The 16,552-nt window shown below is 39.7% G+C and overlaps 1 protein-coding gene across 2 annotated transcripts in view; it reads right to left on the bottom strand.

Moving 5' to 3' along the window:
- The window catches only part of Pkc98E (Protein kinase C), a 152,882-nt gene that overhangs the window by 108,686 nt on the left and 27,644 nt on the right, over positions 1–16,552 (bottom strand). For both annotated transcript variants that reach the window (XM_067790653.1, XM_067790663.1), the window contains exons 3-6: positions 8,818–9,011; positions 8,703–8,760; positions 8,473–8,585; positions 3,933–4,006 (exon numbers count right to left, since the gene is read on the bottom strand). In XM_067790653.1, the coding sequence (XP_067646754.1) occupies positions 3,933–4,006; positions 8,473–8,585; positions 8,703–8,760; positions 8,818–9,011 (439 nt within the window). The remainder of the gene's footprint in view (positions 1–3,932; positions 4,007–8,472; positions 8,586–8,702; positions 8,761–8,817; positions 9,012–16,552) is intronic.

Consider the following 16,552-nt stretch of genomic DNA (forward strand, 5'->3'; position numbering starts at 1 on the left):
CTTTGATTTTTAAGGTTTTTTTTCATGACCTATTAAAACAATGTTCATATGTATATCCTGTCCGAACCCACGCCTTTTCCGCTTGGTCGATCATAGCGTGGGTTCAAGTGCGGGGCTGTTGTGTCGAAGATTATGTGTAGGTCTTACAACCTTAGACTAACAAAGTTGCTTCTATCATTAAAAAGAGAGGACTGTATACTCATGATGGGTATACTGACTGGAAATTGCCTTCTGGCGTCACATGCCTTAAAATTAGGCTTGGTCAGTGATAGCAGATGTAGGAAGTGCGGGTTGGAGGAGGGAACGATCAAGCACATTCTGTGCTCGTGCCCTGTACTTGCCAGGCTAGTACTCCAGCTATTAGGAGTGATACAGCTGTCAGATCTAGAAGCAGCAAGTGGCTTAAGCCCTAGGAAGCTTCTAGTATTTGCACTCAGAGAAAAACGCCGTTCTAAAATCCAGCACCACCGGACTCAATTCAAGCTTTTCATGTTCTTACTTTTTTGTTCTTGAAAAACGAACGACCTGTTCTCAAAACAACAACCTTGTTCTTGAACTGACAACCATTTTCTTGATAAGAGAACGGCTGGTCTTAAAATATGAACAAATGTTCAATTAATGAGAACAATGTTCTTAAATTAAGAACAATGTTCTTAAATTAAGTTCAAGTGAAAAGAAACGGTATAACTCGTGTGCACTACAATGTTAAATACAATATTTGGCACAGGCCATCAAGCAGTTTTAGTGGCCGAGCGGCTATGATGTTGCGCTTGCGATCGTGTAGCGCGGGTTCGATCACCGTCAAACTCTGAAGTTTTTAAAACAATTTTTTATATTCTATTTTTTTAACTCTTATTTTTCATTCAATTCCATTCACATATGCACAGGTAATTCTCAAACTGGTTATGAAATGTTTTAAATATATATTCAGATTGCATCATCAAATAAGAAGGATTTCTCAATAAGTGAAATTTATGAAAAAAAAAACATTTTATGATTTTTTTCAAATCTTTTGGAATTTTAATAATAATTTTTTATGTTATTAATATTATTTGTTAATGACAAAAAAAATTATTATTAATAAAAAAATAAATGGGTAATAATTAAAAAAATTATCTTCATCCCACCAAAGATCAAGCAGAAACCGTTCTTGAATTCAGACCGAAAAATGTTAAATCGACCACAAATCGTTCTCGAAGCGTGAGAACGAAAAATCTTAAATCAAGCCAAAGTAGTGCTTGAATTGAGCACAGAAGGTTCACACATCAATACCAAAGTGGTCATAAAATGCGAACGGTGTGCTTGGAAAAACCGTTCTTAAAACAAGTCCATCGGTCACGAGTTAAGAAAAAGCGTACCTAACAGACTTTTGTCAAAGAATGTTCTTAATTTTGAACTGGTTTCGTTCGTTTTATAACGATTTTTTCTCTGAGTGAAGAGGCCGGATTTATTTTATAATATAGGTTCTGGTTTTTGATAGGGTTTTTCACTTTGGTCGTTAAAACAAACTTCTGGTAACACTACGGACTCACTGAGGTCCTTATGAACCGGCCAGTTCAACCTAACCATACCCTGTCCGACCCAAAAATGTCCGCTAAAAACGTTGTCGATAACAGTTTTTTGAAAAAAAAAAATGTTTTTTTCGGACAGGGTATACATGAAACTTTTACAATCAAATCAACATTTTTTTAGTAGGTCATGAAAAAAACCTTAAAAATCAAAGTCGAAAAAAAGTCAAAAAAATTAAATTTCACAGGCTCGAAAATAATTTTTTTGGGTATGCATAGTGGAACGTTTTTTTCCTGAGCCCAAATCCTATCGAAAAATCGATGGCGCGATATCGATTAACTTTCGTCCATACAAATCGACCCACCCTAATATACATACGTTTGTATGGAAAAATTAGTCATAAGCGCATTTAAGTTTTTCTTAGTATGGCACAGTGGGACAAATTGAACATTTGGTTCAAAACAATGAACGAAGTATTACTCAAGATTCTCAAAAGTTATTTTTTTTTAACACGCTTATATTAGCTTCACTTGTATGTATGCTTGTTTGTAACTCTCTAGGCTAGGCGCGTAAAGGAGGGTTAGACCCATCTAGCGGTAATTATTGAAGGCTCGCGGCAGTGGTTAAATATATAACTCGCTACAAAACGGGTTATGCTTAATAGCAGGACCTATGTGCTACGGTGCTATCAATATCAAATATCTAAGTGGATTGTAGATACTAAAACGGCACCATATTTGCGTGTTTTTTTAGTTTTTTAAACTAAATTTTTTTATGTATATTTTCCGTCATCGCTTGTCAAATTTGGTTTCGAGACAAAGCGGTTTCGGCGTTGTGCCATCATCAGTGTCGATTTTCGTTCTGGTCTGTGGATATCGTTTTTCTTCTTTTTTTAATTCGTAGGTACTTGATCAGGTATTGTTAAAATTGATGTTTGTGTATATGCTGTGTGTTCATTCAGAAACGAGGGTGGTTTTTAATCACCGATTTGTGTGGCTATCTGAGGCAGGTAAAAGTCAGTAATTCTAGTTGTTTGACCTTCTTTATGGGTTTATTGCTTTGGTGCGGTTATTGTTTTGTGTTTTTTTTTTTTTGTTGTGCGTTTATCTGTTGTGCCTGTGTGATTACTTTGTTTCTTGTAAACAAGTTTTAAACGCTTAAATATTGTGTCAGAAATTGTGTTTATCTGCTCGTTTATTATTCAATCGTCGAATGTTTTCTGTTTGTAGATTTCCATGTTTTCAAGTACGTTCAGACGTCGGCCTTTTGCTTGTAGGTGAAGGATCCTAACTGTTTTATTGATGTTTGCTGGGGAACATTCATTTTCGACCATGTGATTCGCGAAGTTAGACTTTGGTATAATTTTTGGATTACGTAAGAGGAGACTAAAATACCAAATTGATTCAAGGGGTTGTGCAGCACAACCCTTTCAAGGGATTGCCCACGCAATATATATGTAGATTTTCCAACCCAATTGTCAAACTCACCTACCCGTGGCGAATCCAGCCGAGGATCTGGCGACAAACAATTTTCTTTCTATTTGACATTCGCCTGCACGATGAATCGGTTGAATTCGCTTTTCCACCACCTGGTATGGATTCGCCTTGATTAAAGTACAAGGCAAGGCGAATCCATACAAGGTTGCGGCAAAGCGAATTCAAGCAATTCGCCGTGCAGAAGAATGTCAAGTTAAGAGAACATTTTTTTTTGATTTCGATTAACTGACATGTTGTAGTACAAGGCGTTGTATGGAAAATAATGTAGAAGAAGCCATCAGCTTTTGGGATAACAACACCTGGTACTGAATTCGCCTTGGAAATGGGAGGTAAAAAAATATCCGAACGAATAGGAAAACTAGTAACAAGTTTTTGATTTTTGAACAAATTTCTTCAAAACATTTCACTCCGCGTGACTAATTTGATTAAAAAAAATTTTATAAATAAGGTTTTTTTGTTTCACCCAAGTAATAAAACATAAAACATTTAATAAACTATACCAACAAAATATAAAATAGTACCAGCAATTATTACTTAATTTTACCCAAAATAATACGCTCTAATATAGGCTAGGTATGTGTAAATATAATAGTATATAAAATCCCAAAGAATAATAAATAATTAACAAAAATCTAAAGTGCACAAATTACATAAATCATTAAGATGTGTGTAGTACTATTAATGTATATATGTATGTATGTACCTCAAAAACCCAAACATAAAAAGAAAGAGAAATAATACTACAGTTATTCACAAATTGTAAAAAAAATTAAATATTAAATAAAAGTGTGGAAGAAGTTTGAATGAAGTATAAATCATGATGATGGTATTTCGGACGTTTAGTTCGATTTACCGTAATTTTGATTTGCGCCTACCTAATACGTACATATGTATGTATGTATTTCATATTAAGTATATTAAACTTACCAAATAAATTCGCGGCAATGTGAACAAAATGTCGGCTGACGCAGGAAAGTCGCCATAAATTTGTGACCGTTAACCTAGGAAATTTGCATAAATAAAAGAATTATGCGTTAAAAAAGATATATCGTGTATGTGAATAATCCGCTTTTGATTCGGAATTTTCGGAAAAACTACGAGTTGGCCCTGAAATAATGCTGCAACGCTATCGAAACTATACCGAAAATAATCTCTAGGGTATTGACCTCAGATAAAGAATGCATCTACGAGGGTGGCATTTTATATTTTGCGCCTTGACAACACTACATTTGATTAGCTGTAATTAGATATTTTTATCGCAAAGTTTGGTATTTTTTGGCATAAACTTGCATATAACGTTTTCACTTACGAGTTTTATTAGTGTTTATTTATAGGGAGTTTAAAAATTCATATTGCCTAAAAATGGAATTAACCCGTGAACATTTTCGTGCGATGATTTACTACCATTTTCGACGTGGATTATCGAGACGGGAGTGCATCTATCAACTTACTTCTACTTTTGGTGATGAATCACCACACTTAGCCACTGTGAAGCGATGGTACAACGAGTTCCTGGGTGGCCGTCAATCTTTGCCAGACGAATTTCGTGAAGGTCGTCCAAAAATGGTGGTTGTGCCAGAAACAGTCGATACTGTGCGTCAATTGATAATACAAGATCGTCATGTGACATATCGCGAGATAGAAGTATCCTTGGCCATTAGTGGAACCAGTATACATTCAATATTGCATGAACCTTTGGTCGTAAAGAAGATTTGTTCTCGTTGGATACCGCATAATTTGACAATTGCCCAAAAAAGGACTCGTGTCGATTGGCGTAAAGAAATGTTGAAGAAATTTAGCCGTGATGGATCAAAGTATCTCTATGATACCGTAACAGATGACGAATGCTGGATACCCCCAGCGGGTTAGGGGGTCAGAATATACCCGCGGTAGGTATGCCTATCGTAAGAGGCGACTAAAATACCAGATTCAAGGGGCTGTGTAGCGCAACCCTTTCAGGTTGCCAGCGCAATATATAGCTTCTCCAAACCCAATTCTCAAACTCACCTATCCGTGGCGAATCCTGTTTCACTCACAGACGAGGCCCTTCGGACCCAAGTTCCATGAGGAGGCAGGGATAGCTTGAAGGTTTAATGTGGCCATATAAATCGTTCCCGAGATGGTCGGGCTAGCGCCCTAATGGTGCTGTGTTTCCGGAGCGTGCCGGATCTGTATCCGGCAAAAGGACCATCACATCGATAACACTCCCCAAAGCCTTCGGGGAGTAACCTTATCGCTACAACAACAACAACACGTATCTTGGATCTATGCATATGAGCCGCAAACAAAGCAGGAATCGACTGTATGGGTGTTCCAAGACGAGCCTAATCCAACAAAATTTGTTCGCGCAAGAAGCACCTCAAAGCAAATGGTCGCCTGTTTTTTTCAGAAAATCTGCTCATGTCGCAACTGTTCCACTAGATAAACTTAAAACGGTCAATTCTGAGTGGTATACAACCATTTGTTTGCCAAAAGTTTTTGTAGAATTAAGGAAAACCAACCGCAGAAGAAAAATCATTCTCCACCAAGACAATGCGAGCTCTCACGTATCGATTCACACAAGAGAGTTTTTGAGGACTCAAAAGATCGAATTGATGGGTCATACGCCTTACAGCCCTGATTTGACACCTAATGCTTTTTTTTTTTATTCCCGAACATCAAAAAAAAAACAAAAAATGCGAGGTCAACGTTTTTCAACGCCTGAAGGAGCTGTAGAAGCCTTCAAACAGCTCGTTTTAGAGGTGGCCTCTTCTGAGTGGCAAAAGTGCTTTGAAAATTGGTTCGACGAATGCAGAAGTGTACGATATTGACTTGGATGGAGAATATTCTGAAAAACAATAAAGCTATTTTCCTTAATATTTGACTGTGTTTTCATTATTAGGCGCAAAATATAAAGGGCAACCCTCGTATTACATAGTAATAAACATATGCACAACCGAAGCAGCGTGAGTACAGTGCATAATATATGTAATATGAGAACTACGACCCCATAAGCACTCTCGCTGTCTAAGCAAACACTAAAGTTTCAACAATCGTCCTTAGGATATCTAAGAGTGCTAGTGGAGTGGAGAGAACATTGTGAGCGGATTAATGATCTTCCGTCAGCAGTGCGACTCCAGAAAGTCCTTTCTATAGACCAAAGAAGTTAAATTTACACTCTGGAAGAGACAGATGGGATCTATACTAAGTAGCTGGAAGAGTTAGAGGGTATTATTTAAAACTCACTTTCCGTAGCAGGCTATCAAAACATTCCAAACAGGTGGACAAAAGTTGTTGTACACCCTCTCTAGTTTAAGTTCAGCTATTTACAATTCAAGTTCAAAAAATTACAGCTGAGGTTCAATTGTAATTTTCTCAATTTGAATTGCAATTTTCTGAATTTGAATTGTAATTTTCCGAACTAAAACTGGAAAAGGTGTAGTGTTATTCCAAAGGTTGAGAAGCCCGGGCAACTGCCCTCGTCGTATCGACTAATCACCTTCAGTCTGTTTCTCTTAACGGTTATCGCAAACTAGCATATTTTGCATACCAGTAAGGAAAACCCACGGAGACGGCTGTTCTTAGCCTCATAGAAAAAATTGAAAAAGCATTGGAATCTAAAAGTATAGCCTTCTGTGCTTTTTTAGACATATCAGGTGCTGTTGATAACACGACAGATCCAGGTCTAACAAGCTCTGACTGACAAAGATATAAGCCCAATGATCCATGTTAAAGGGAAGAAAAATCAGTCTTGAGCTGGGAGGGACAACCGAGTAAATTGTGGGCACTAGCGGATTTCCTCAAGGGGTGTACTCTCTCTCTCTCTCTCTCTCTCTCTTGTGGACCTTAGATATAGATGACCTCCTTCAATTAATGAAATCCAATGGATTTGACACAAAAGGGTATGCAGATGTCCTAGTAGATGACGAGGACACAAAATCCAATCGCATGCAGCAAGCCTGATCATGTCTTTGTTGTTGTTGTAGCAGTGCTTCGCCCCATCCAATAGATGCGACCGATCACACTGTAACCCCATTTAACTAGTCTGCTCATCGTTGTTGTTGTTGTTGTAGCGATAAGAACACTCCCCGGGGAGTGCCATCGCTGTTGATGGTTCTTTGCCTGATGTAGATGCGGTACGTTCCGGTAACAAGCACCATTAAGGCTCCAGCACGACCATCTCGGGAACGATTTAGTATGACCACATGAAACCTACAAGGCCATACCGCCGCCCTCCCACCCCCTAGATCCATGAGGAATTTGGGGTCGCCAGAGCATCGGCTGTTACAGTAACAGAATTCGCCACGGGTAGGTGAGGTTGACAATCGGGTTGGATAAGCTATATTTTGCGCTGGTAACATTGTGAAAGTGTTGCGCTACACAACACCTTAAATCAATTTGGTATTTTAGTCGCCTCTTACGACAAGCACACATGCCGCGGGTATATTCTGAGCCCCCTAATCGGCTGGGGGCCCTGCTCATCGTAGAAAGGTTGCTGTGATAACAAAGCATTGTTTATCAATTCAGACAAAACTGTTGTAGTGCCAGAAGGTTCCCTGGGTGGCACCAAAATCAGATTTTCAATGTAAGCAAAATACCTAGGATTTGCACTGCACAGAACCCTCACGTGGAGAGCTTTCTTCGCCTGCAGTTGACTCTTTGCAACTACGTGATGCAATGGCCCCTTTCCAATCCATATACTGACGATGACCCATCGATAGCAATGGGATGCCAATCCTCTATTTTTCAGTCAAAAATCCATGCAATAAAAGTTCGCGGTAGAGAATTTCTACGAAGAGATTTAACCCGAGTATCTTTATTATGGCAGACTACTATTAAGCTGGTGGTTGAATCCCTAGGAGTCCTAAATGATATTGGATCCAAAAGCAAGGTTTTATAGGATGGGTTCACGGCATCAGGTACATGAATGTAATGAACAAGCAGCCTACCTAGCGTGCTTTAGAAGCATTCTATGGTTCAGAGCCCCTGTGTGGACTCACAAAGGATCACACGGGGGAAACCGTAAGTATCTGGGAAACAAAGCATTTCAGACGATACTGGATTGAATTCCTTGGGCAAAGCAGACCAAATTATTTCTACTCCCATCAACGAGAATATCAGCCAAACTCATTAAACTAAGCAGAGAGGACCTGTAGTCTATGACATCACCTAAGTACGTTAAATATATACGACACACAGATCTGTCGCTTTTGTGAGCTTTAGTATGAAACGACGGGGTGAAAATCCTGAAGAGGTAAATAACATTAAAAGCCACCACATACAGTAATAGGCTAAAAGGTCAAGCACAATAAATTTAAACATAAATCGCAGTGCAAGGCCTTAAATGTAGGTTAAAAAAGTGTGAAAAACTGCTTACACCGATGAATGGGCTCGAAATTTTAACCGTGTAAGAAGCAAATTGTAGACAGGACGATAACTCTTAAAGTGTTAGCTTTTACTTATATTAATATTCTCCAAACTATCTTACCTGGTGAACACGCCGTCGCATGGCACCACGACGTCGATTAAAACCAGCGCGCTCTTTGAACTCCTTATTTTGTGTGACTGCCTGGACCACTTCAGCTACCTCTTTATTGGAATCTATTTATTAGGGAAAATTCCATATTTATACATATGTACTTAGAACAATCATGTATAAGATATACATAATTCTTTTCCGCTAATAAAACACATTTTTTTCAAATCACACATACATACCAACTCGGTTTTTCAATTCTATTATAATATGCAGTCTGCCCTGTGGCTCCAAATTAACCTGCAATATGTAACAATTTTTTTTTTCGGTAATGTAATAATCTAGTAATTATCTTACCCATAAATCTAGCACACCTGATTCATTTTGCATAATATCTTCGAAAGGTATTTGACAATTGGCAACAAAATCATCAGGTGGCAGCGCTGCGTCATGAAATACCGTTAAGTTTATATTTTTTGCGTTGGTTACGTCGTGAATGAATTGCTCGTTCCATACTGGATCGAATGTCTTTGCTCGTGTTGTGGAGCGATCTAGAAAAAAAAAAACAAGAAAAACATTGATGTAGTACAAATTCATGCGCAATATTAGAGTCACATTCTGATGCTTTGTTTTCATTAGGTCAAATTGACTGACATCAAAAACTGCCTTAAATTCGCCCGCTGGTCATTTGGTGTTAAATGCGTTTCCATTATGTCACATAACTGACACGAATTCGATAAAGCAGAGTGTGGTCAAAACCTAACTAAAATTTTGCAGTTGGGAAACGAAAAGGAATTGCCAATATGTTGGCAAATGAAGTTTTAGTGTCAAATTTGCGATACCAGTATGCAATTACCGTTTTCACTTTAACTATCACTTTTTAAGGGTCAATTAAACTTTCTTAACCCTAACGCCATAGTCGTAACTATACTCATATCCATAGCCATCTCCAATGCGATCGATTAATGGTGCCTTACGGCTGAATTCTGTAATTCAGTCTCATCTCAAGTTTCTAAATTTAAAATTTTCCTTTAGAGATAATTTTTGTGACTTGAGATGATTTCGGTATCCAGTAAACGAAAGTCACAAAAACAATTCACCATATTGTAACGAATTTACTGACTCCAATATTCAATAATGGAAAACGGCCTTTATTTAAGTACTTCACAATAACACTGATACTTCACAACCAATAGCTTGCTTAAATCAAACTGTTTGTCGTGCCTCTACTGTTGTTACCTTTTATACTGTCTGGTTTCATCGTTGCATATTTCTAGGCTTTTCTATTTCCAGAACTTACTAGTTAGTTATCAGCTATAAAACGTTTACTGTTGTTACCTTTTATACTGTCTGGTTTCCTCGTTGCATATTTCTAGGCTTTTCTATTTCCAGAACTTACTAGTTAGTTATCAGCTATAAAATTACTCAGCTGTAACTACAGATGCATGATTTTATAGCTTCTCTCAAACCCCATGCGCTTGTATGTGTGAGCGACACTTGCACAACCATTGCATACTTTCGGGAGTATCTCAGATATATGCATGTGGTTGTGCGTTACTTCTCCACTGCGTGTACGTACATATGTGTAGACATAATGATTTTGTTATTGATGTGCATACAAGTCACTGCTTAGCATCGGCTTAGTGTTGCTAGTATTCGTCAGACTGCACTCCACGCTGCCAGCCTTTCCAAATGAACCAGTTTCATTTTGGTTCGTGGTTTGCCAATGGTTTGTATGCGGTACACTACATCGTTGATCCGTTTTACAACTTTGTATGGGCCTTCCCAATTACACTGCAATTTCGGGGACAAACCTTTTTTTCGTTGTGGGTTGTATAACAGCACCAAATCTCCTTCCTGAAACCCTTCCGAAATAATTGCTTTATTGTATCTGGCTTCCATCTTGTCACTCAGAATCTTTGCTCGTTGCCTTACCAGATCGTGTATCTCTCTCAGCTCTTCTTCCAAGACACCAGTGGATTTCTTGACATTTCTCTCCGCATAGGCATCTATCCCAAACTATAAATCAGCTGGCAGTCGAAGATCATGGCAAAAAATTACTTTTACGGGAGTTTGGCCAGTTGTCTCATGCACTGCCGGTAAGCCATCAAGAATAATGATATGTGTGTATCCCACTCCTTATAGTACTTTCCTTAAATGCTCCTCAAATGTTCTATTGCAACGTTCCACCATACCATCGGACTGAGGATGCAATGCAGTTGTCGGTGTTTTTCGAATGCCCAATGATTTGCACATTTCCTGGAACACAGCTGATTCGAAATTCCTGCCTTGGTTAGAATGTATCTACATTGGTACACCATACCTTGCAACCCAATTGTTTATAAACACTTCTGCTACTGTTTCCGCTTCTTGATTTGGGATTGGCTATACCTCTGGCCATTTGCTGGAATAATCCATAACCACCAGTACATATTTGTTTCCGCAGTTGCTAGTAGGAAATGGACCTGCGACATCCATAGCGATTCTTTCAAATGACGCACCTGAGTTATATTGCTTCATCTGACCATGACTTCGGGTTTTGGGCCCTTTCGCTCTGCTGCAAACCTCGCAGTTCGCAATCCACTCAGTGACCGACTGACGGCAACCAACCCAATATAATCTCTGTTTAATATTCTCGAGCGTCTTCGTGATTCCAAGATGACCTCCGCTTGGACCGTTATGCAGCTCGCTGAGCACGTCAGGAATCCTCTTTCTGGGAACAACTATTACTTTCTTCTTGCATTGACCATCCTCACTCTCCCATACTCGATGCAAGCAACCGGATATCAATTCTAAACTGTTCCACGGTGCCCAATATGACTTTGCAATGTGACTCTCTGCTGACATCTCTTCTCTGTTTGGTCTTTCGTTTCGTTCGAGCCCTTGCTAACATGTTGCAGATCTGTATCTTCTAGCTGACACTTTCTTAGTTGTTCCTTGTTCCATTCATTCGTACACGTTATAGCCATTAGCCGGACATCTATAATGTCTTCTCTAGCCTCGGCCTTTGAACAGTGCTTGCATTCCAAACTACATGGTCTTCGTGACATTGCATCGGCATTCCCATGGGTACTACCTTTCCGATGCTCAATGGAAAAGTCATAGCCTTGTAGCCGCTCGATCGACCGCGCCAATTGTCCTTCCGGATTACGGAACGGCAGAAGCCATTTCAAAGCTGCGTGATCTGTCCTGACGCGGAATCGCTGGCCATAGAGGTATTTGTGAAAATGTTTAATGCACTCTACCAATGCCAACAGCACTCTCCGTGTAACGCAGTAGTTCCTCTCTGGTTTCCCAATTGAGCGGCTGTAATATGCAACTACCTTCTCCTGTCCATCAACCAGATGTGATAAAACGCCTCCTATAGCATATCCACTCGCATCTGTATCTAGAATAAATGCTGCTCCTGGAATCGGATATGCCAACATTGGAGCAGTGCACAAACGCTCCTTCAATGTTTTGAAAGCCACTCCTTGTTCCTTCTTCCATTCAAAAGCTTTATTTTTTCTTGTAAGCTCATGGAGGCTATGGGATACGCTGGAAAAGTTTGGAACAAATCGGCGGTAATATGTGCACAGCCCAAGGAAACTTCTTAATTCATGCAAGTTCTGTGGTCTTGGCCAATCCTTTACTGCCTCTATCTTTTCATTCGCTGTACAGATGCCTTCTGTCGTTACCTTGTGACCCAAATAATTTACTTCCTTTTTAAACAGCGAACACTTGTTCCTCCAAGTTCTTAAGGTGTTCATCAAAGTTCTTGCCCAATACGATGATGTCGTCCAGGTACACCAAGCATGTTTTCCAATGTAGTCCTTTCCGTACCTGGTCCATGAGTCTCTTAAAAGTAGCTGGTGCATTACAAAGTCTAAAAGGCATCACTGTAAATTGCCAAAGACCATCACCGTCACTGAAGGCTGTTTTCTCTTTATCTTCCTCCTTCACCTCAACTTCAGTAGCCGCTTTTCAAGTCCAGTGTGGAAAACCATTTCGTACCAGATAGCGAGTCCAGATTATCGTCAATTCTTGGCAATGGTTAGCTATCCTTTTTCGTGACGTCGTTCAACTTGCGGTAGTCCACACAAAAGCTCATTTTCCCATCCTTCTTCTTCACAAGTACCACCGGTGAGCTCCATGGACTAACTGATGGTTCGATGACGCCGCTGTCGCTCATTTCTTGTACGATTTGACTCACAACTTCCCGCTTCGCCAGTGGAACACTACGAGGAGCTTGACGTATCGGCCTCGCGTCTCCAGTGTCAATTTGATGTTTCACAACATTGGTGCGGCCTGGCTTGGAACCATCCTGGTCAAATATGTTTGCGTACTTTAGGAGCAGTTGCTTTGCCTTACTCTGATAATCTTCCTCTAGCCCCTCCGTCCATGCCGTGATGTCATTGAAAGATCTTGCTAGTTGAAACGTGTTCCTGGAGCTGTTCACACTTAATAACTACTTCAGCCTATTGGCATCTTCCCAATATAGCTCCTTTGGTCAGTTTGAGTGGTGACTTGAACTCATTGAGTACTCTTACCGGAATACGGCCGTCTTGTTTTGTCATAGCCAGGATTTTTCCTACAAGTACGTTCAGTGTTGCTTTGTTTGCTGCTTCGACAACCCACAATTTGTTTGTCCCACAATCTCCATCAACCTTTGCTCAGATGAGTGCTTCTGATTTTGGTGGTATTTGCTGACTCTCTTCCACCAGCACTTGCTTACTGCTGTAGTCTCTCTCGTAGCCGAAATTAAGTGGCATATCCATGTTCTCATATCGCATCGTCTTGATTTGCATGTCGATCTTGATGCCTTGGTCGATTAAGAAGTCCACTCCAATTATGATTTCATCAAAAATCTCTGCCACTATAAAATTTTGTACTACCGTGACGTTCCCAATTGCGACTTCACATGATACTTCTCCTAGAACCGTGGTGTCTTCTCCAGTGGCTGTACGCAATCTTGCTCCATGCAATGCTCTTATTTTCTTGTTGACTAAATCCCCTCGAATAATGGAATGAGATGCACTCGTATCTACAGTAAGTAAACGTCCTTTCCATCCACATGTCCTCCGACAGTAAGATTTTTTGACCTTCTTCCAATTTGTGAGATAGAGATTATGGGGCATTCAATTGAGGGAGTCAGCTGTCGCCCCTTGCGGCTGACTCGCTTTAGTTTAACGATTGATTGGTCTTGGAGATCTGCTCATCTCCTTCAGCTCTGCGTTTACGACCACCCACATTGTTGAAACTGTTAGGGTTGGTGTTGCAATAACGCACAATGTGCCCTGGCTTTCCACACTTAAATGATTTGACTGCACCATTATTCTTCTGCTGCATACCCTTCAATGCTTCCAAAATTGTATCTACCCACTCTGGTCTTTCTACTTCCACCCCATGAGCCTTATATGCTGGTTTAATCAATAGGGAGGCAGTTTCCTGAGTCAATGCATGTGATACCGTTTCAGCAAATGTCAGCTTTGGGTTTGCGTATGTAGCTCGCTTCGTTTCAACGTCCCGTATGCCATTTATAAAACTCTGGATTTTTACCCTCTCGGTGTATTCCACGGGTGCGTCCGCATTTGCGAGATGAGCCAATCTTTCAACATCCGAGGCAAACAACTTAATTTGGTATATCTGTTTTCTATGCTCGCTTCCATAAAGAGTCTCGACAGCGGCCATCAATGCTTCATAATTGTTCCGCTCTCCTTCAGAAGTCGTCTGTAGGATTTCGGCTGCTGACCCTTCAATGCTACGAATAGAGCTGCAACTTTATCTTCAGCATTCCAGTTGTTCACTGCTGCGGTCTTCTCAAACTGTAGTTTAAATACCTGGAAAGGAACAGAACCGTCAAAGGATGAAGTTTTTACCTTCGTATTAGACGTTGAAGTGACTGGGCGGTTCAATTGTAATTCCTGGATCCTATCTTTCAAAGCATCCATCTCTGCCTCTATTTTATCCTGTCGACCACTGAAGCCTTCATGAAACTGGGTTAGTTTTTCTTCCATATGCGCTTCCAGTTTCGATGATATACGGACTTCCTGCTCTTCTAGTTGTGTGGAGATCTGAGATGATACCTGTGCTGAAATTTGTGCCGACATTTCGGAAATACGCCTCCTGTGCTTCAATCATAGATGTTATGCGTGTCTCTTGCGATTCCAGTTGGGATGCCATATATGTCTTCTGTTCTTCCAGTTCAGTTTCCATCTTGGATGTTTTACGGTTCTCCTGGGATTCCAGTTGAGATGCCATATATGTCTTCTGTTCTTCCAGTTGAGATGACATTTGCGACGACATTGATGTTACTGTCGATGTTTGTGCAGATATTGCAGCCAATATCATGTTCAAGTCTGTGATTGTCTGCGATGTTTCATTTTTCTCTTCAATTTTTGTTGTCTTCTCGCCATCAAGAGGAAAGACATACTCTTCCACGTTAATTCCCTCTAATTCCATTGTCTTTCGTAGTCGTGCCTGAAGTTCGAATTTATTGTCGGTTGTATTCAATCCACGGCTCTCCAACTCCTTCTTCAGTTGTGAATCTTCAATCCACTCCACTTTGCCATGTCCAAGTTGTATTCGAAGTCATCGGAATTTATTCAACAATTCCTCTTCTGACACCAATTGCAACGAATTTACTGTAATTCCTCTTATTTGCAACCTTCTACTAACGTTCGTATCGCTAAACTGTTGACTAAATGACTCCAATATTCAATAATGCAAAATGGCCTTTATTTAAGTACTTCACAATAACACTGATACTTCACAACCAATAGCTTGCTTAAATCAAACTGATTGTTGTGCCTCTACTGTTGTTGCCTTTTATACTGTCTGGTTTCCTCGTTGCATATTTCTAGGATTTTCTATTTCCAGAACTTACTAGTTAGTTATCAGCTATAAAATTACTCAGCTGTAACTACAGATGCATGATTTTATAGCTTCTCTCAAACCCCATGCGCTTGTATGTGTGAGCGACACTTGCACAACCATTGGATACTTTCGGGAGTATATCAGATATATGCATGTGGTTGTGCGTTGCTTCTCCGCTGCATGTACGTACATATGTGTAGACATAATGATTGAATTATTGATGTGCATACAAGTCAATGCTTAGCATCGGCTTAGAGATGACAGTACCCCTTAGTGTTGCTAGTACTCGTCACAATATCAACGAAATTCACCAAAAAGACAATTTACTCATACATTGAACAAATAATATAGCATTGCATTTTGTCAAATAATACTGGGTGGTATTGTGGCTGAGCTTGCGAAGTATTTTCTGTTTTTTAATTTTTTCTGTGCTTATTTTAATTTGAGGAATAAAACAACATATTTAAAGCGTTTTTCGCAAATAATTTTCATACTTCTTCTGAAATTTTCATGTTTGTGATCTTCCCCGGCCCAGCTCACAAATTAGTGATTGCTTTTGTGAGGCTGGAGACGCGAGACAGCTTACAGAATGTCAAATTGTCTCAAAAGTAATTTTCACCCAAATAGTCTCTAATAGTTATTAAATTCACCAACTTAAATATTTTTAGGATATGGATATGGCGAGAAACCAATATCCAATTGGTTGGCTATGGTATGGTTATAGCGCTAACGTTATGGTATGGCACCATTAATCGATTATATTGATTTCCATAAGGTTGGTTGGATCAGCTGTTTGATCTGGTTATGGATAAGTCACCATTAACTGGCCTTTTAGTCTAAACGGACGGCAAACGCAATTGCCATCCAATGACAAGCCGTTTTCATTGGTATAACGGTCAAATTTGACCTTGTGAAAACCAAGCATATTAGTTTTGAACTCAGAAAAGCTTGCAGATTAATGTTCCGTATGTTGCCGAAAGGTATTATAGGCAATTGTTTAATAATCGTTTCTCTTTACATTAATGTTTGGTTTTCATTAGGTCAAAATGACTGTATTTAAAAACTGCTTCAAGCTGCCCAGCTGATCAGTTGAGGTCAAAACATAGTGTACCTATACAAGTGTGTTCACTAAGCGATAAACGTCAAAACTACAAACAGCCTCGCTCACCTGATGGAAATCTCAGGTCTAGAGTCGCATTTTTGGTCTAAACGACAACATTTTTGACTACCAATCGTA

The sequence above is a fragment of the Eurosta solidaginis genome, chromosome 1 (assembly GCF_040869045.1).
Source record: "Eurosta solidaginis isolate ZX-2024a chromosome 1, ASM4086904v1, whole genome shotgun sequence".
Taxonomy (NCBI): Eukaryota; Metazoa; Arthropoda; class Insecta; order Diptera; family Tephritidae; genus Eurosta; species Eurosta solidaginis.